The following is a 20,318-nucleotide window of genomic DNA, read 5'->3' on the forward strand; positions in this document are numbered from 1 at the left end:
TCTGACAGTGACAGAGAATTTTTGGAGAGGAAGGTCAGGTATTCTTTTTTGGCAACTGTCAGGGTTCTGGCCATAGGTTTGGCTGTTATCACAATGTGAGGACTTGTACCCTAAAATCCTGTAGTCTCTTTAGTGCTGTAACTGGTATATGTGCATAGTACATTCTTTTTGTGCTATTTCTGCACTTGTTATGTGAATTACTGAAGAGTCACAAAGTAATGGTGCTGGAAATAAACTCTTGTAATAAAGAAAATGTTGAACTGTGAGTTCTTGTCTATGATTAAGCATTTGGTTTATTTTTAAATAGTTTTGTTTCAAATTCAGTTTTCTTTGTGTGGCCCTAATTAGCACTTAACAGTAGAAGTACTATTATCTAAAAAATGAAATCAGGAAGCAATGTAAGGAAAACTTAGTTAAAAGATTTTATCTCTATCTTTCTAAGAGTCAATAAAGAAAACTATGCTGTTGGTTGGTTTTTGCAGAGTAACTACATGTAATGCATTGCATGGGGCTCTTAATTTGCTCAGAAAATGCTTTGCTTAGAATACATTGGGTGCTTCACTGTATGGTTGTTGAGTAGCAGATTTCTTTGAGTAGATGACAACAGTATTTTGTGATAACGATAGCTGTTCTTGGCTGCTGTGACTTGCTACTGCTGTACTCTCAACAGTCCGTGCTGAGACTTGCCTCTAAGTCCCTAAATATCTTGGGATTGACCTGCTTATCCTGCTTTTCCTTGGTTTTCATCAGTGTATGTCAGGCATGTCCTGTGCTGAGCCACTTTACCTAAGTCTGTCTGTTTTCTCAAGCTTAGATTCAAAAGAAAGTGTCTGAAGTGACAGACTTTCTGTATGTAAGCGAAACATGATCTTTTGATGGATTTTTTTTCCTTTGTTCACGTGGGGTTTTTTTAACTTTAATGAAGACCTGGAAGAGCTGCTGAGATTAACTGCACTGTACAAAGACATGAGAGAAGCAATATATGTACATAATTTGAAAAGTGCCCGGTGCTTTACAAAATAATTCTTGTTCGTTCTGGTTATAGGGAGTTTTGAAGTAAGCAAAAGGTGATATAGCCGCTTAGCTGTCGGGCTACCCACCCCCAAATCCAGACTCGAGTGGTAGGCACGACAGCTCAGAATGATGTTTAGCCCTTCCCCGACACGCTGAGAGACAGGTTCTGCTGCAAGCCCTCGGTTCTGTCTGTCCGTGGAGCAGCAGCGAGTGCCACCTGCGGGAGCTCGGCTGGAAGCGGCTCCGAGCGGCCGCATCCCGGGAAGCGCTGCCAGGGAGGCCTTGGGTCGCTCTGTGTCAGCGTTCTGTATCGCAGCGCCTGTGATTCCTTGTGGGCTTGGGCAAAGCTGCGTGTGCTAAAAAATATTTATAAAAATACTCGTCAGTGGTTCATTTTTACATTCATTTTTGCAGACAGAGAAATAGCAGTGGTTGATTGCACTAAGGAATTTCCTACAAACTGCACTGAGGGGACTTGAGTTTGGAAGGCAGTGCTTCTGCTGAGCTGAGAAACTGCTGTGATCAGCACAGAGTTAATGCATACATGCAGGAAACACATGCATTTCACCAATTAAAGCGGATGTCTTTCTGCTTAGGCTTTGAGCATATGCTTCACAAGGGTATTTGGGGAGTGTCAGTCAAGGTTTTGATCCCTCTTCCTCCTCCCACAAGACCCTGTGGGGAGTTTTCCTCTTTGTTTCTCTTGGCATAGAAGCAGCATACGCTGTTTTAAGTAAGGAGCCTTGCAATGTGGTTGGACACAGACCAAAAGTTGAGTATGGCTCATCTTTTCTAGGACTTTTATCAAAAGTTTGAAGGAGAAAATATTGTGTCACATGCCCTTGTAGACCTCACATCCGGCGTTACTTTGTAAAAAATACGCTGTCTTGCCTTGCAGACTGAAACATGGTGATTAGCTGCTGAACTTGATCTTTTAGTGGGTTTGGAAAACCATGAGCAAAACCTTGGAATAGCGCTGGGAATGGATTCAAAAGTGTTGGAGAGATGGGAGGAGGAGGAAGACATACGCGTAGCAGTTAAACCACAGAGGAGCCAGACAGCTCCTTCCTTACATTGGAACATTTATGATGCTTTTCACATTCAAACACTTTGAATTACAGTAAACCAGAATGAAAGTGACAAAGGGATTCTGTGATTTGGTCTTCGCCTGCTGGCAAAAAGTTAAGTATTTTGGATTGGAGCCACAGTATGGATGATTAGCTCCAGAAACTAGGCAGAGGATGCTGTAGATTAAATGTTTTAAAGTGGGCAGGAGAGTGATGTTACTGTGATTTTCATCCATGGTCAGATGTGTAAAGGGGGTTTTGCTCTTTCTTGCCAATATAGATCATCACAATCTTGTTTAAACCAGCTCATCTCCTGCTGCATTTGTCTTAAGTGTCACAGTTACTGCCTTTCTGTGGAAAAGAAAGTGAAAGAATGGCATAGTTTGGGAATATCAGCAAAATCTGTAGCGTCTTACCAAGACAACCCCACAAAATCCAATCCCCAAGCTCCAGCAAAACCCCTCAAAGCTGGAACATTTTGGTGTGTGTTGATGTGGAAAAGGGGAGAAAAGACTGGAAGACTTCTGTGGGACATTGTTGTAGAAGGGAAGCTGTAACTCACACCCACATCCAGAATGCTGCTGAAAGGGAATGAAAGGAGCCGTTAGAATTCTGTGCAATTTCTGAAGGAATAACAATGAACTTGAAATTACGCTTGAATCTTAACCAGGTGCTACCATATTACTTAGGAAGGCTGAGGTGTGGTGGTGAATAGGAGCAGAAATGGGGCTTGGTTTATGTCCTCATAATTGTATCCCTTAGATCAGTGTTATTTAGGGTTTCTTTCAGTGTCAGTTCTTGGTTCATGTGAAAGAACTGTTTGAGTGTTAGCATATAAACTTGTTTTATGGCTTATGTGACCTGGGATCAAAGCTATTCTCGTGGGGTTCAGAGCAGCAAAGCATCTGCTCCAGAAGGGATTTTGTAGGCAAACAAATGGCAAAAACTAGATCAGGGACAGATGTTTTTATTCTCTAACAAAGATAATATGCAGTGTTTAACACTCAGATGTCAGAGTCTGAATGTGTTGATGTGAGTAAGAATTTTACTGTAGCCATCCTTGGAGTTTGAATTCATCCTGAAACCTGAGAATGTGAGTGCTGGTTTTGGGGTTCTATGAGTTGTTTTTTGTTCTATGAGTTTTATTGAATTCAGAAATGCAATATCCAGTACCATTCATCCAAGAAGGATGTGCAGGCTGTCTCTGGGCATTTAATTGTCCTTATTAGTTTGCAAAGTATTTCATGTCAAAAAACCTACAAATATCTGTTTTATTTCTATCCCTCTCGCACCTTTTTTTTTTTATTGCAGCAGAAAGAACTCATCTAGATACTGTTTAAAAAATAAACCAACAGTTTTTCTGTTAACAGCACAGTATGTAATGTAGAATTTCAGGACTTCAGTTGTTTTACATGTGTTGATATGTATTAAACTGACTGTTTAATCTGTAAAAGGCTGCATTTAAAATTGTAATAAAGTACTGTAAGGGAACATGTACTCTGATTGTGAATAAAGTGACCACAGCAGAATCTTATATTAATGTTGATTGTGCCTATGGAAGATGGGGGAGAAGTGCAGTGTCTGTCATTGAAAAGTGACTGTATTTGACAAGTTTTTGAAGAAATCCAACCAACTTTCTTGAATATGATCACTTCCAGCTATTTGGAACAAATGTAGTCTAAGGGCTAAGGGTTTGACACAAAGGGGGAGGGTCAGGTTAGATTTTGGTTAGTGATGATCATTGTTCAACATAAATACATAGCTGAGCTCCATAGTTACATCTGCAAACAGTCCTGTGACAAACAATGGTCTCTTTCAAGAGCCTTGATGCTTTTCTGAGAAAATATCAATAAATTGCTGAAAGAATGAAAGTGGAACAGAAGTCTTCTCTCCAATGGAAATTTTTCCATGAAACTTTAAAAGTGAAAATTGTGATACTTGATTAACATTAATTTTGAATAGTTGTAAACCCTTACTGATGGTTTTATTTTGTTTGGTTTTGGGTTTTTTTTTTTTTTTTAATTTTTTAGCAACCCATGGGCTATAAATTTGAATGTTTTACTAATTCACCTACAGCACACTATTGGCTTAGATGCTGTGTTTAAAGGATCTTATGTTTTTCATAATGGTAAAGCTGATTTGCAGTTTTTAGCAGCTCAGGATTTTAAAGGCAAATCAATTTACTGGTAGGAACAAAAATTTTCTTGAACTAGGACCTCCCAGCATGCCTGTTTGGGTGGCCCTGGCTTATTATGGCCCATGAAAATGCATGGTCATACATCTGACTGGTTTTGGTTGCTGTTAAAAGAGTTTTGCTTAACTGAGCAATGTAAACAGTATAGCTGTGTTTATTCATAAATTATCAATGCATATGTATTTCAAGTTCTCTTACTAGGATGTTCTGTGAAAAAGTGCTCTAAGCAATAGGTGGCAGTTTGGACTGATGAATTAAAAAATACAAGGTACCTCATGGGCTACTAGAATAGCTGAGCCTGAGATTTAGAGGAAATTAAAACTATTTCAATAATTACATTGCAAAAGTATTTAGAAGGGTCTGTCTGGAATGTTTTCATAAGGTGCTTAAAAACTTTAGTATACTACTACTTATAAGATTGTCTGGATAAGTGAAAATTATTTGTATAGAAAGTGAGCAAGCATTATTTCCTTTTATATTTACTAGCAAGCTTGTACCCCAAATGCTGCTCTTTGACTGGATTTTACATGAGTCCAGCTTGGCCTTACTGCAGAGAGAGGGAGATTTAGTTTCCTCGTCTGATTAGTAGTTTTTGTCAGACGTTCCCCTCCTAGATTAAAAGGAGGAATTTTATAAATAAAGGAGTGCTCAACATTGACTTCTGTTTTTTGAATAATTCAAAACTTAGTGTGTTACAGCAGAGTTCTGTATTTCTTTTTTTTTTAAGTTTTTGAGTACATTCTGCAATTTCTAGCAATAGCATGGAACTGGTTTGCATTAATGAGATAGAAAGGGGGAAAGGTATTTTTAACAACATATAGATGTGTACTTTTAAAAGAAGTAATAAAACACTGTTTTGTGCCACATTACTGGACCTCAGTTTTTAGATGTAATGTTTTCCTTAGTGAATTGTGAAGGTGCTGAAGACTGTGTCATGTTTGCACCTGGTTGTACTGTTCTGGTACAACTAATCTCCTGCAAGCTTTAGAAAAAGCTGCAACAAATTTCAGACTGTTTCATTGCTGGAAATCATTACATACAGTGACAAGATCCTTTGAGGGGGGAAAATTCATTATGGAAGGGCTTTTTCAAGCATTGAAACAGGCTGGCCGGGAAAGAGGTGGAGATATTTAAAAGCCACATAGACGTGGCACTTAGGGACATGGTTTAGGGGTGGACTTGGCAGTGTCAGTTTAAGAGGGGGATCTTGGGGGTGTGACAGTTTCTAGATACTGTTCTGAAGATGCACTTTCTAGGCACAGAGGCTGACTTTCTTTAAACTGTTGTGGCTATGTTAAGCCCTTGCTATCGTGTTTTGTAATGCAGAGCTGCTAAACTGGCAAGTCTGTAGAAAACCATCAGTGGGACTGTAATTTTTAAAATTGCCATGGATTAGCCAAATGAACTGTTGTAGCAGTGGCAGGTCTGAACCTGTTCAATAAATACCTTGGTTTGTGTGCAGTAATTGAATGATCCAGCTTTCAAGTTACTATTCCATTATTAAAAATGACAAGGTCATTCAACGCCCATTTGAATCCCACTTGGTTTTGTACCGGAATGATAGGTCATACTCCATAGCAAGGGATAAGCACACTCCATTAATTTTGGATAAATGACTGTTGGGGTGTGCCTTACTTGCAGTAAAATTGCTTTCTGGTTTTGAGTTTAGATAACAGAAAAGCAAGGCTATCACTTCCTTGGAAGGCCAAGTAGAAAAGGCTGGCCTACTTTAGACAAGAAAAGATTGGACTTATGTAAATAAAAATCAGGGCAGAAGAGGCAAGAAAAAAAAGTCTTTTTTTATTGCATGTATTCAGCACCTCTACAAAATGTCAGTGAAGAAGCCCAAAATTATTTCTGAGACTACTGATTTTATTTTTTTTTTTCATTAACATGTCTGTAAGTGACTCCGTGAGCATTTTCACGGTGAAGTTTACTTGGCATATTTACTTCAAGTCAATGCAACTCCAACCAACCAAAACCAGAAAACAAATATGTGGATATCCATGGGGTTTCTTCCATTTTTAACATATTTTTCCTTAATAAGTGGTATGAAATTATTTATTTAAAATTTAAATAAAATGGTTTTTGTATTTTAAAATTAATCATAGAAAGTAAATACAGTATTTATTGATGAAATTTCTTGTTTCAGATATGTTGTGTGGTTAACTGGTTCCTATCCACTTTACTAGTAAATTACTGGATAGGTGGAATTTGATTTATAGACCTGTGTAATGTTCAGAGAATGTGTAGTGCATCATTGAATGCAGAGGGTTAGACACGAGCTTGCCAAGTTTTAGAATTAGTTGGTGTATTTATTCTAGCCAACTGCTTAGTGATGATAAGCACAGATAATTAAATTTGAGTAATCTGTTTGAAGAACAAATTTATTTTTTAATTGTCTTGTGGAGAGCGGGTTCTGTTTTACAGCTGATTTATAAAGGAGTTTGGAGACCCCTAGGTTTTCATAGTTGTTTAAGCCTCTGTTGTGGTCACACTTGTTTGTTCAGTTTGTGGCACTGTCCCGCTGTCTTTTATGAACTCATAAACCCAGACCTTCAGGTGGATAAGCATTACAGCTATTAATTTGGGGGGGTTAGAGAAGATGTTCAGCTAGCTCACAGTCTTGTAAATGTACTGTTGTGTGGATGAAACATCTGTGTTAAGGACAAAGTAATTTCTGAGTAAGACATGGTGGATTTTATCTTGAGTAGAGATGAATTGGCTGATCTAGAAAATCACATAGAAAATCTATAGATTTTCTATAGAAGCAGAATTTCCATCAGTTAAATACAAATTAATTTCTACCCTAAGAAGTGCTAATGGATTGTAGCCTCACATGTGTCTAATGTTTATAAGTATTTTACATATTTGTGAATTAAATACGGCAAATATACTTGCCCTGGATAACACACCTAAAATACTAATTTACTACTTAAACAGCTTAATAAATCCTACACATTTTGTGTAGTTTGGTTGTAATGTAAACCTAAGCTCTTTATTGGACACTGGGGCAGAAATATTTTCATTTTATGTCTGAGGCTAGGATTCAAAACAAGCTATATGAATTTGAAAGCAAAGTAATTTAAGAAGGGAGGAAAAAAAGGACCATTTATTTGAGTTCAGTCTCAGTTCTGCTGCTGGGTTACCCAGGGGGGTCTCCAATAACTCTGGATCTGATGTCTATCTTGAAAACTGCATGCGAAATCTGCTCTTGGCCTCAGTGTTGTTAGAAAGTAGATAATTCCTTCATTAGGAATTGAGGCTGTACTGTGAATACTTCTGATGCTGTGCACTCTGTACAGTGCTGTACACAGCACTGAGCTGTGTGAATTGTCAGCTGAGGTGAAGTTCCACTTGGCACACAAACTCCTTCAGACAGAGAATCATCCTTGTTCTGATTTGTCTGGTCTTGGTGCATCCTGTCTGATCTTGAGGCTTTCATTATGTAAAATGGAGTGTCAGCATTGCTGGTGATGGGAAAATATTCAAAGGTGCTGGAAAGGAGGATACAAAATCCCAGCCAGTGTGTGGTGGCCACATGTTGACCACTGGCCAGTACCACAGAGGGTACATAAGGTTGCTGTAAGAGGAGATGTGTTCACTGCTTTCCTGAGAAGCCTTTTCTTCTCTGCTCACTGCTGTGCAGGAAGAAATATTGGTGCTCTACAGTGTAGCAAAGCTTTAAGTCAGTGGATTTTTGTGTTTGATGCAGGCTGCTGTGACCCTCCACACTGGAGATGGTCACTCCATGGTTAACTTCAGCAGTACCTGGGTGTATGCAGCTCTTCCATCCCAGTTCATAGACCTCTCACTCGAAATTAACTGAGGCAGAAAAATGTGTGAAATCAAAGGCAGCAGTTCACCAGATGTAATTAGCGCTCTCAGGTATGAGAGGCTCCTTTTGTGCCTACCTGGTAGAACATCCAACTGAGAGCCTCCTGAATGGTATTGCAGTTAATCCTGAGAGAGTTTTGTCTGTTTACACTTCTTACACACAGACACAGAAGCGCTGAAAGCTGAAAACCCATCCTTCACAGGGGCCGTGGAGCAGGGGAGTGCCTTACTGAAACGTGCTGGTTTTGATGGAGAACTCTTCTTTGCTTTGTGTCCATTAGGTTCTACTAAGCCTGTGTCTGCAGAGATGCCAGATAAAACACCAGGTGCTACAGAGCCTGTGCCCAGAAGTGAAGGTTAGTAGTTTTCTTCCATTCTTTTGTCTATTGAAAAAAAAGAAAAAAAGAAGTGTTTGGATTCTGTGAAGAATTTTTTGAAGTTAAAGGCTGAGTTTCCCTTACTGGACTTAATTTTAAGGGGGAGCTGGATTAGTATTATATATGCATGTCTATCTAGGTAGCAGGAAATTTTCACTTGTCTTTGAGTAACCTCTACACCCCTCCCTAGCCCATCATCCATGAGAGTACTAAAATATATAATAATGGGGAAGTGCACTGCTAGGATTTCAGCACTGGAGATGTTTTGTCCCATTTGCTAAAGAGATCTTAACTGAAGCCAGTTTTTTGTACAAGATACTTGAGCCTCACAGAACCAAAGCTGACATTTAAGATGTGGGTTGATTGATACAAGGAGGAATTGTCTGTGTGATTTTCACTAAACCAGTGGAATCTTGAAATGCTCATTCAGACCATTTTGTTTCCTCTTGAGGTCTGTTAATTTTAAATTTCCACATCTGAAGGTTTGGTACTTGATTTCAGTGCAAATTCATTATTTGAAAACAATTGTAACCCTGCCTAACTTGATTCCTTCCTCAGAATCACTGCTGGATGTGTCATTAAGGCATTTTATAAAAAGCTGCTATTTCATGTGAAGTGAAATTTGCTATTTCATTGTGAGGTATTTCTGACAGCATTGTGTTAAAACTATAGTAGCTCTTGTATATCCTTGCTTTCTAGATCATTGTTGTCCTCACACAAGGACTATATTAATTCAAATGTGTGGTTTAGTTTGACTAAAGTTTACAGCTCAGGATTTTTTATTCTATGCCTCAAGACAGGTGTCTCAAAATTTAGTTTTAAGTATTTTTGTAGATTTTGAACCTCAGTTTTGGCATTTGAAAGGCATGGAGGAGCAAGCTGCAATAATAATTTCAAGAAGTGTATCAAATACCATAGAGAAAGGTAATTCTCTTCATGTAAAGGGTAATAACTTGTGCTTAACTGCGGAAGGCCTTTTTAAAATTTACTGTAAAGCTTAACATGTTGCTGGGAGAACTCTCCACACAAGAGGAGAAGCAATTCCAGCTAGTCTTTTAAAGACTGAGGTCTCTCTGATGCACATGTTGTCTGTCATCCTTTTAATTAAATGCTTATGCTAAAAGCATTGGAGTGCGTTTACTTGAAGCAAAAGCCTACAATAAAATGTAGCTAACTAAAATGATGAGATTATTCTGAATCTTCATTTTCAGTTATCATTGTACTTTGTTGTGATAAGAACTCATGAAGTATTTCCAGAGTCTGTATGAAATATACTTGCTCACTTGGTTAGAGCAGGGTGCTGATAATGCCAAGGTCACGGCTTTAGCCCCTGAATGGGCCATTCACATTAGAGTTGTACTTGCTGATACTTGTGGGTCCCTTCCAACTCAGAATATTCTCTGTGATTTTGTGTGTATGCTTTAACAAATGCAGTGTTTACTAAAACAAAATTTTATCCAGGTTCAATCTGGATACTTTGTTTTTAATTGCTACTAATTTTTAGATTTAAAAAATAAATGATGAGCTAATGAAAAATGATGAAGTTGCACTTAAGAGACCTGTTTTTATGTCTTGATGAAAATGCTCTACTATAGATAAAACATTCTAATGATATGAAGTCATGAGTGCTGGAAGTTAATGAGAGAGTTTGTTTTGGTTTATTGTAATAAATACATTCAAAGATGTTATGATAATGTTTACTGAAGAAAAAGATCAGACATATATGACAGTGGCTGCTGCAGCATGGATTGCAAGATAAACTTCCATAGTCTTTGATCATATACATCTCTATTTACTTAGCATTTATACAGCTAACTGGTATGTAGAAATATTTTGCTGGTATGACTGAGTAAGAATTGAGAAGTGGGTGTTTCATTTCTCATTATTAAAATAGCAATGCTCCATATGTGCATAAACATTTATGTGAACTTTTGCAATTATTTCCAGAAATCATAACATCTTACTACTGCTTGTGTTTTTCCCCAAAGAATTATTCTTGCAGTCATTGGTTAAAAGAAAAGAAAAATGTGTATTTGTTGTTACAGATTTCTAACAATTAACCTCTAATGTTCATCAGGGTCAAGTTGGGTTGAGCAAAGTGTTGGCAAGTAACTGATTATCTGGAAACTTTGAAAAAGCCAGTGTTGCTTTAACCTAGCAGTGCCCCTCCCTGCCCCTGACCCACTGCTCCATATACTCCAGTTAAGCCGTGCAGCACACAGGAGCAGACAATTGAGAAAGGAGTTTCCTGTAATTAAGTTACTGTAACTTAGTCCTTGACTCGAGGGTCCCCAGTGGGTGGGCAGACTGTTTGCTTTTCTGCCACCTCTTCTGTCAAACCTTTTAGAGTCAACAGTTGTATTTATAAATGTCAATGCTTGCTTTGTGCTATCAGGAGAAAAAAACCCAGGATATGGAGATTTGGTTGTTGCAAAGATGGAAGTGTGTGTGTATCACACAGGGAAAAATATTTTTCAAGAAGCTTGTCTAGCTATCAAGGAGTGGTAGACAAACAAATTAAAACAAAAAGCTCCTACCATGATCCACATATTCCTTAACTGTTTTCCTTTGGCAAAGCTATTATATTCTATTTACAATGGACACATTTAGAACAATGTACTATGTCAATACCAGGAAGAGGATTGAGTGTATTTCTGGTTTAGCTTGCAAAGGAATTAGCATTTTTTTTCTGCTTGTGTTTGCCAAAAAGTCACTCTTAAACTTCTAGTATAGTTAACCACTGGAAATGAGGCTGTGACAGGAGCACCCCAGCCACAGCTCAAATTCCTCCTCTCTCCTTTAGAGTGGCTGCTGTGATTCACAGTTGCTGCTCATGATGGTATTTGGAGCTGAGGAGTTACTTATTTGCAAAAATTTAGGGGAATGATTGTAGAATTCTTTCACTACAAATTATCTGTCTTATAGGATTACAACTTTTTCTACTTCAACAAAATTTTGATGATACTGAAATTTTTTTCATAAAACACAAGTGTTTAATCCGTGGATAGTGGATTAATTTTTTTGTCCTGATACCTATGAACAGCTGTTCACAACATAGCTAGGCTTGCTTCGAAGAAACCAGATGAGGTCTACCTTAGTGTCTGTTGGGAAGATTCACAGACTCAAAGTTTTTGGGATATCAGTCAAGTGCTACTTTAGCAGTAGCTTTGTGCAAAACACTTAGAACATATATATGGATGTGGGAACCTTTTTTCAGTTTCTCCAGTCAGCTTGACTGTTTTTCTGTGCCTTGAAGTAGGTATATTTGAAGAAGACATGAGGAAGTTAAACTCCCACAAAGTCTTCTTCCTTTCTCTCTTCCCACACCAACTTTTTCATTTAAGTAAAGAGGCATGACTTCCCACAGCTGGATCCTCTCTTACTGACTTCATGGTCCACACTTGCATCCTGAAGGAAACGAATGTTACACCTGGACTTTATAAACAGCCACTGACAAATCCCTGTGGACAGCAAGCTTATGTCATTGTAAAATATCCTACAGCAACAAGCAGTGGTTTTCCTTGCATTGTGTACCTGATGGTACTAATGGGAGCCTGCCAGCTCTTTCTGTTGCTGCTTGTGATGTCTCATTGCATTTTGTAACTCCTCTGACTTAGGTCTGTCTGCTGTTTCTGCTGTAATGTGCAACGCCGCACAGGAAAAACGTGCAAGCACAACCCCATGGATCATACACTTCAAATGCAGTGAGGAAAATAGCATCAGTATTCCTACTTCCAGATTTTGCCAAGGCTGATTCTTTAATGGCAGGAATGCCAGGGTGTGGTTGTATGGGTTAGTAAGTGCTGCTGTGCTGCCTTTTTTCCCAGTGCTGTGTGGGCTTTCAGAACATCCTGTGTAATGGAGAAAGTTGTTGTTACACTTTATTGTTACTACACCCCTTTTAAAGAAACAGAGAAATAGATGGGAAAATGAAGCATCTTATCTAAAGCTTTTTCAGATCTTATGTGCACGTGAAGTTATAGGAAGCTATGGTGATGGTGCACTTGTAGGCTTAATAGTACATCACTGGGCTGAGATGGGCACAAAAAAAATCTGTGTGCTGACACTGAGTGGGTGAGATGGAATATAAAAGGCCTTCGCTATTTATTCAGAAGGGGGTGGACATTGTGGACTTCCCTGCAAAATAATATTGTGAATTTTTAAAAATCATGAGTTGAAAGGGAGACCAGAGAAGACAGCTCCAAATAAATGAGCCACTGTAAATTAAGGAATGGTCTTTAGCTGAAAATGGTTGGAAGCTAGAAAAGTGATGGGGAAAACACAGTATGTGCTTTTTATATCCTCACTATCCCCAGTAATTTAATCTTCCTATGCCAGGTTATTCCTTAGTTACTACTCATAGCCTCGTTTTGCTATGTCCCGAAAATCATATATTGATGGAGGAGAAGTCTCTGTATAAGGACAGTATCTGAAATTCTTAACCCTAGTGTTTATAAAAGGAGGTGATGAAGCCTAAGTAGATTTGAAAGCTGATTGGAAATGTGAGAAAAGTGAAGTGGAAGGGTGATGAAATTGGATATTTTGTTACTGACTCCTCACTACATTGTTAGCTTCCCTACGCGCACTGCAAGAGGGTGGCACATCTTCCTTTGAAAAAGGGGTTGTGGGCTGTTGTCACAAGGCATAATGACTCTTGTCATAACTCTTGTCATCTGAGTCCGCAGGAGCTGAGCGCTCGCAGGAGCCCGAGGCAGCTGCTGTGCTGCAGCCAGGCTGTGCGGCCCTGCGGCGTGCAGCGCAGCTCGTGTTCCCTGCGGTGCCTGAGCCCTTAAACCCAGCCTTGAGTCAGCTGGCCATGCCATGAAAGCGCTTCGGTGAGCTCCTTAGTCACCGAGCCGCTCTGGCTGCGTCACGCCTTCTTCTCAGTCGCCAACAGGATGAACCTGGACTGGCTTCTAAACTTCCTCAGCTCAGTGAGGAGGAGGAGGAGGTGGCTGTCTTGATCTAGGGCAGTGAAGGGCAGACTGTTCTGGACCTTGTGAAATGTTTGAGTACAGGAAAGCCTGCTCCCCATCAGAAGTGAAGACGCAGTTGCTGTGATGTAATGGTGATTATGTCTCTGATTACAAAGGTTGGGCCATTAACAAGCAGAAGGACTTGTTCTTCAGATGCCTAGCACTTTCCCTGGTGTCCTGACTGGCTGGTATCCTGCCAAAGATCAGTGTTCCAGTCATCCACGAATTATAAAATATTTATGTGGCCTGAACTGCTTAAACTTGAGGTTTGGAAAACTAAGGATTTTTTTTTTTTTTTTTTTTTTATATCAGTGATCCCATTTTCAAAAATTATATTTTTCTGTTTCAATGGTAACTAATTCTTAGTTCTCAGGCAATTAAGAAGTGTAGCACTTGAGTTTGATGAATTTTTTTCTTTTGTATCAATAAATTGCACACAATGTAAAATTATGTGTATAATGTTTCACACATAATGTGCACATATTAAATAACCGATTTGGGGTAGTTCAAAATAGGGAGGCTAAATGTGGCTTGCATGAAGCAGTCAAATATGATACATCTTGATGAAAACCAGCTAGTTTCTTTAAAGCCCTTCTGAGTCCTAATGTTGTTAATTTATTTCTTAATTGATCTTTCAAATCAAGAGAAATCTAAAACAATTCAAACATTCCTGGAGGAGCAAAGGTTCCTTGCTAGAGAAAAGAAAGAAGTGGCATACAAATTTTCTGTGTATTGAAGTGTAAAAATTCCTTTTCCTATCAGGAATGATAAACAGTCTCTAATTATTTAATTTATTAATTATTTTGAGCTTAGCTGTGTATATAAAATGTTTGACAAAAAGATTGATTGAACACTCCTTTATGAATAGGTTTTTTAAATGTTTGTGTTATGTTTAGCATCTGTCTTGCTTACCACCTCAGAAATGTGCTGCTGATCATAAAGAAAGCTATTGCAGGTTTAAGTTATCTTTTTATGTTTAAAAATAATTTGAGTACCATGATAGTTTTTGGAGAAGGCCCCAACCAGAAGTTGCACTCTAATACTGCAGTCTTAGCTGTGCATGACCTGGAGTAAAAGCATAAATGTACTATTCTGTGACTATAGATCTTAGCATCAGCTCTTTCTAGATTGGGATTGATAACCATTGCTTCTCTTGAGATTGCTTTATTGCGAAGACTTTGTCATCAAACAGAACAGTTATTGTTGTTAAAGCAGCTACTAGGTGTTAAATTGCTATTCTGCAATAATTGAAACAGCTTAAAAAGACACTTATAATGAAAATTGTCCTGTTAAAAATGCTGATTTAAAGTAGTTTCCTTTGCCAGTTTCATAATGGCTTGGTTTTTGTTTTTGATTTTTTTTTTTTGTTTTGTTTTGTTTTGTTTTTTGTTGGTTGGTTGGTTTTTGTTTGTTTGGGGTTTTTCTTTGTGGTGGTGGTTTGAGGTGTTTTTCGTTACTATCATATATTCCATGTCAGTGTGTGGAAACGAAATCCAGATTGCTGGCAACTGCACAGGGTTAATAGACAGAAAATAAGTGATAGTAACAGTTAGTCTTTCAACAGTTTCCTAAATGTAAATCAGGTTTCATCCCCACAACTGTACTTTTTCCCTCCCTTTTGGAATTTATGTCATAATTTGCCTTGCTGCTTTATTCAAGTGACAAGCCAGAAGTCTGTTTTCAGATTCATTGATTCCACCTCCTCCCCAGCCATATTTCTTCCAAAGTTACTTAAAGGACATGGAGGGATAACAGACAAAAATGGATTACTGGCTACCAATTAAAGTGAACTGCAACTCTTAAGATAAATGACAATGTCAAAATTGCATTCTTTCATCTTGTGCTGACCATATCCTTAAAACCAAAAGATCCAAAGTAGTAAAAATAAAGATAAAACCACATTTTGCTGTTTGAGTTGCAGCAGCACAGGTACCTCCCCATTATTGACCAATTGATTCTGAAGAATTTTGACAGGTGCTATATAGATAGCAAATGTAAGCCTGCTAGTAGTAGGTATCCCTATTTTTTGTTGTTTATTTACCCAGTTATATGTCTAGCAGTAAGTTCAAACTATGCCACTGACATTAGAAGTGGTCTGAGAGGCCTCAATATGCTAAATTTAAACTTGAGAGATCAATATATACAGAGGAAAGCTTAGTTGTACTTTTGCTTTTTTAGTTGGTTCCCTGTAGTTTTATTTAGCTTAAAAAGGGGGTAAATGCTCCTTGCTGATAAACCAGAAGTGGAGGTAGCTTTGATGTTTTATGAGCAATAAAAAATTTTGAAGCGATATGTCAAACACCTGAAGTCAACTTCTTGAAGAGTCAGCAAGCTGAGGAGAACAGGGAAGGGGAGTAAAGGTGGGAGGCTGCTTTTGTTGTACTGTGCCCAGCTCCATTAGTGGTGCAGGAAAAAGAGCAAACAGGATACTTTAATTCTTTAAATTATATCCACATTAGTTTCTTTCTGGTCATCTCTTTGGTCAGAATATGCTGCAAAAGCAATTGTGCAGTTCAAGACATGAGAAGTTAAATTATTTACCAAAAAAAAAAAAAAATCTGTTCTTAGTTGTGGCTTTTGTGGAGTGGGTCTTAAGATAAATTCCATTACGTGCATCTTGGCAATGGTTCCTTCAACATATGTATTGTAGAATAATTTAAAAGGGACACAGCTTCCAGGTGAAGTAAAGACTTGTTTTCCCATATGCACACAATGTAGCCTGTGCTTCAAATGATGGAATGACCAAAAAATTGATTAAGGTGGTAAGAATTTGAGCTTAACCTCTGTCCTAGGAAATCTGGAGTCTTCTGGTTCAGGAAAGCCAGGCAATCCAAGTTATTTGGGTTCTGTTTTGTCTACTTTCTGTCGAGATAGTTATAAACCACATGCTTTCTCTCAATGTCTGTTTGTTAAGAAGGGTGGTTAGCAGTTTGTGTATTTGTACTTTTCACTGCATAAAAATTTCATGTTCATGGTTAAGTCTTATCTCATGAGAGGGTATGTGTTTCACAATGGAAAGCAATATTGAAAGCAACAAGTCATGTATGAGGCTAATTGTTAGGGAATTTTGCCTGATGTCTGGCCAGGAGATGGTTCTGTCTGGTCATATCTGAAGTAAGCAGTGTTTCTAAAGATGGAATGTCCTGCCGTGAATGTTTTGTGGTTTTGCCATATGAATACAAATTGTAGGCAACAGGAAATCCTTTAGGAAGATAAGACTCTGCTACAACTCTCCCAAAATAAAAATGGCTGCATTCAAGGTTTGTCCCCAGTTAGGATCCCTACCCTGTGAGAATCTTGGTATTAGATCCCAGTCCTAGGAGCTCTGTAGTCACTCAAAAACAAACACAGAGAGCCTTCTTCACACTGTAAGTATGTTATGTATAAATGGGATTTTTCTCATGTCATTAGTGATTTTTCCCCCCAAACTGAGTAGTAGTAAAATACATTGGTTTTTTTTAAAGACTGTCTACAATTTTTGAGGATCTTTTCCCCTTCAGAGAAGTAGCAATATTAACTAGAAGCACTGGTCTAATCTTACAGCATTTGGCAAATTTCAAATAGGAAATTGAAGGAGTTCCAAAGCTGCCCTCCTCAACCCCACCACGTAAATATTTTGTGACCTGCTGAAACAGGCAAAATATTTAAAGACCCATTCCATTGACAGCTGCTAGCTAGGTAATCCTTGCGACAGAAAGAAGACATGTGACAGAAAGATGACTTTCTTGAGTGTGAACTCTGTCATGAACTGTTGCTCATTTCTCTCCTCAGAAATATTGATGAAAAATGTCCTAATTGTATTTTAAATCCATATTCATTATCAATCATTGGTTAGTTCTGCTGCTTGCCACCCCCTCTCATTTCAACCTCTTGAAGGAAAAAACTCACACCTGCATCTTCTTACATACCTGGACACCACTTCTTGGGACTTTGGTCTTAAAAGAGCATTACAGTCCTGGAAGGAGTGGCTTCTTGTAATTATGGAGTAATCAGTGGGTGTGAGGAGCTATATGGGTGAGTTGTGTTGCAGCACTGAGGTTTCAGGTTACATCTTCAAATGGTAATTTTAGGACCTACAAATGAAAATGTTCATCTCGTTGCATATTTCCTGTCAATGTTGTGCACTTAATGAAGTGCTTAGAAATATTTTAAGTGTTTCATAAGAGAAATGCTGGAGAAAAATAATGTCTGCATTTCACATGGTGAAGAAATCGAATGCTGTTGAGAACCTGAGTTCCTGTGTTTGTCACAGTTTTTCAGCTCTTACTGCAAGATGTGGCTACAGCCAGGGTGATGGGGACTGATGGCTTTTTTGAACAGGTCGTATGTTAATGCCTAAGGTTTTCTAACAGTAAAGTTTATCTGCTCTCCAAGGCTTCAGGGGTACTGAAAGTACTGGATTTTTGGCCAGCACCCAAAGCTGAAGGGCTCATGATGACATGACAAGCTTCATTTGATTTGGAGAAGCAGCAGTGGGAACTCACAGTGCTTTATGCTTCTGGGGAAGTTGCTCTGTACACTGCTTCCAGAAACTTCTGTGTCAAGTCAGAAAGCTAGAGTTTCTGCTTTAGAATCAGAACAACTGATTCTATATACAGCTGTGCCTCTGCAATCTTCTGTTGTGACTTAAACTTTTGTATCATACATGGATGCTGTGCATTTATCACAGACCATGACTTGCTCATCACTTCAGGCCTGCCTGGAATCCACATTGTTAATACAGCAGCTCCAGTCCATTTTGCCACACATCTTTCAGACAGATATATACATGTGGATATGATTCAAATCATGCCTTTGGAGTAGTTTTGTGGTCTAAATCCAACTGTCCCAGTGTGTTCCTGTGCCCTGTGCTACACTGAGCTCTCTTGGCCACCAGGGAGGAGCAGTATGACCCCGTCAGAGCTAGCACTGGCCCCAGTTGGGGCTGTGTTTGTGTAATCAGGGTGCAGGAGAGTGAGCCAAAACCACCAGAAATGCAACACATTTTTAAGTGCTGAGCCCTCTTTCTTGTGAACAGCCTGAAGATAGTGGTTTAGACTTTGTTTGGATAGAGGTAATTTTTTATGAGCCCTGATGGGGCAGGATTTGACTCTGCTTCATGCATTTCTTTAGTGTTTTAAGAATGTAGTGTTTCTAAATGAGAAGGTTTTTGGTTTTTTATTTTCTACTTCTTTGTTGATGCTGAGCCTGTATTTAGATTTTCACATTTTTGGAAGAGAGCTGGGCTACCTGGATAGCTGGCTTCTGTGGACCCTTTCCTTGAGAGGTGGGGAAATCAAAGTCTTACGAAGAATAAAAAGTATTGCACAAGCTTTTTTTCACAAATTTAAAAGTCATGGAATTAATGCTGTGACTGAAGAGTACGGTACCCAAAACCAAGTTTGCACTTACCAATTGTGGGAAAATGTCACTGCATTGTTGTCACTTCTGAATACAGACAAATAACTGCCTTTTATAAAATTCTCAGAGTTTAAAGGCATATTTACTTTACAGCTACTTTTATAAGTTACCCACACCCTTCTCTGCATGTGAATAAAAGAGCTGGAAAGGCCACACTGATAATGTCATACCAGGAAATCTTTAATGTGAAATACAAAGAACATAGGGAGGAGAGAAGCTTGTGGGGCGGGAAAAATCACACTGAAGATACTGTATGGAGGGAAAGAAATATAGGGTTTATGCCTATTCCTTTTTTTTTTTTTTTTTAATTTTAAATTTAAAGAAAATAAATTTAGGTTGCCTTTGACAGAAAACAGCAAATGTGTTTGTAAGCCGTGATATACAGGAAGGCTTCTTGTTTCCAGGTTTAAGCCTTTAAAATTCCTCTAAAATGAATGCATATTAAAATGAGAAAAAAGAACCAGAAAACTAAGAAAACAACCAACCAACCAACCAAAAAAACCCCTGAGTCTCATAGAGCTGAAAATACTGCCTGTTGACCAGACTTGATCCTGCTTAATCTTTCTGCCAAGTTAGACATTTTGGCAAGCTTCCTCAAGTCTGGATGTATTCAAGTACTGTATTTGGCTGACTTAGTTTGTTACTTTGTAAAGATATATGAAAATCCCAGTTCAAACATTTCAGCCTATAGTTGTTTTTACAATCTGTCAAGAAGCACAACTAATTGATATTTCACTTTATACATCAGATATAATTTTTCTACCGGTACATTATGTATTGGAAGTACGTTTTCCATTTAAGCAAGTTCTGCTACTGTGTATTTTACCTGAAACACTTCATAGTTTTACAGAATATGTATAGTAAAAAGGTATAGTAACTCTTGGCAAGCCACTAAATTTTTTCTATCTTTTTTCAAATTAGCAATGTCTTCCAGGTCTTGGCTTCTAAGTGTTTCATCTGGCTTTGATGCACAGTCTGTCCCTGCGATGGCATCTGCGTTGTCTTAACTTTGATTTTATGAAGAACTGCAAAACCATTATATAGGAGACATTCTATATTTGAATACCTTTGATAGTTCCATCCCTTGTATAAAGCTGAAATTTAAAATGATAAAAGTAAAAGTAATCAAAACTGCATGGTTTAATTGTATATGTTAATTGGTCTTTCTTCTAAGGCCAGTGCTGATTTCAGCAGTAATTCTGCTTGTCAGTACACGTATTACCTATTGGATTTGGTGTACGAAGAAAAGTGGGAATTTTTGTCCTCACAGGAGTTTTGTGGACTTCTGATGAAGAGAATTAACACTGAATCTAAACATGTTGGAGTGGTGTCTAGAAGTTTCTAAAGCCTGCAGTAGGTGTGTGAGCCCATCCCCTGCAAAATGTGGTCTTTGGAAGCTGAAGACCTGAATTGCAAAGGTTTTGTTTCTGGGATCTCGTACTGTTTAGAAAGA

At 38.4% G+C, this 20,318-nt stretch overlaps 1 protein-coding gene across 1 annotated transcript in view; it reads left to right on the forward strand.

The window, feature by feature from the left end:
* PLEKHG1 (pleckstrin homology and RhoGEF domain containing G1) overlaps positions 1–20,318 on the forward strand; it is a 126,308-nt gene that overhangs the window by 28,666 nt on the left and 77,324 nt on the right. The window contains exon 3 of the mRNA XM_041423946.1: positions 8,394–8,468. Coding sequence (XP_041279880.1) covers positions 8,420–8,468 — 49 coding nt within the window. The 5' untranslated portion in view covers positions 8,394–8,419. The remainder of the gene's footprint in view (positions 1–8,393; positions 8,469–20,318) is intronic.

The sequence above is a fragment of the Onychostruthus taczanowskii genome, unplaced genomic scaffold (genome assembly GCF_017590055.1).
Source record: "Onychostruthus taczanowskii isolate IOZ18803 unplaced genomic scaffold, ASM1759005v1 scaffold8, whole genome shotgun sequence".
Taxonomy (NCBI): Eukaryota; Metazoa; Chordata; class Aves; order Passeriformes; family Passeridae; genus Onychostruthus; species Onychostruthus taczanowskii.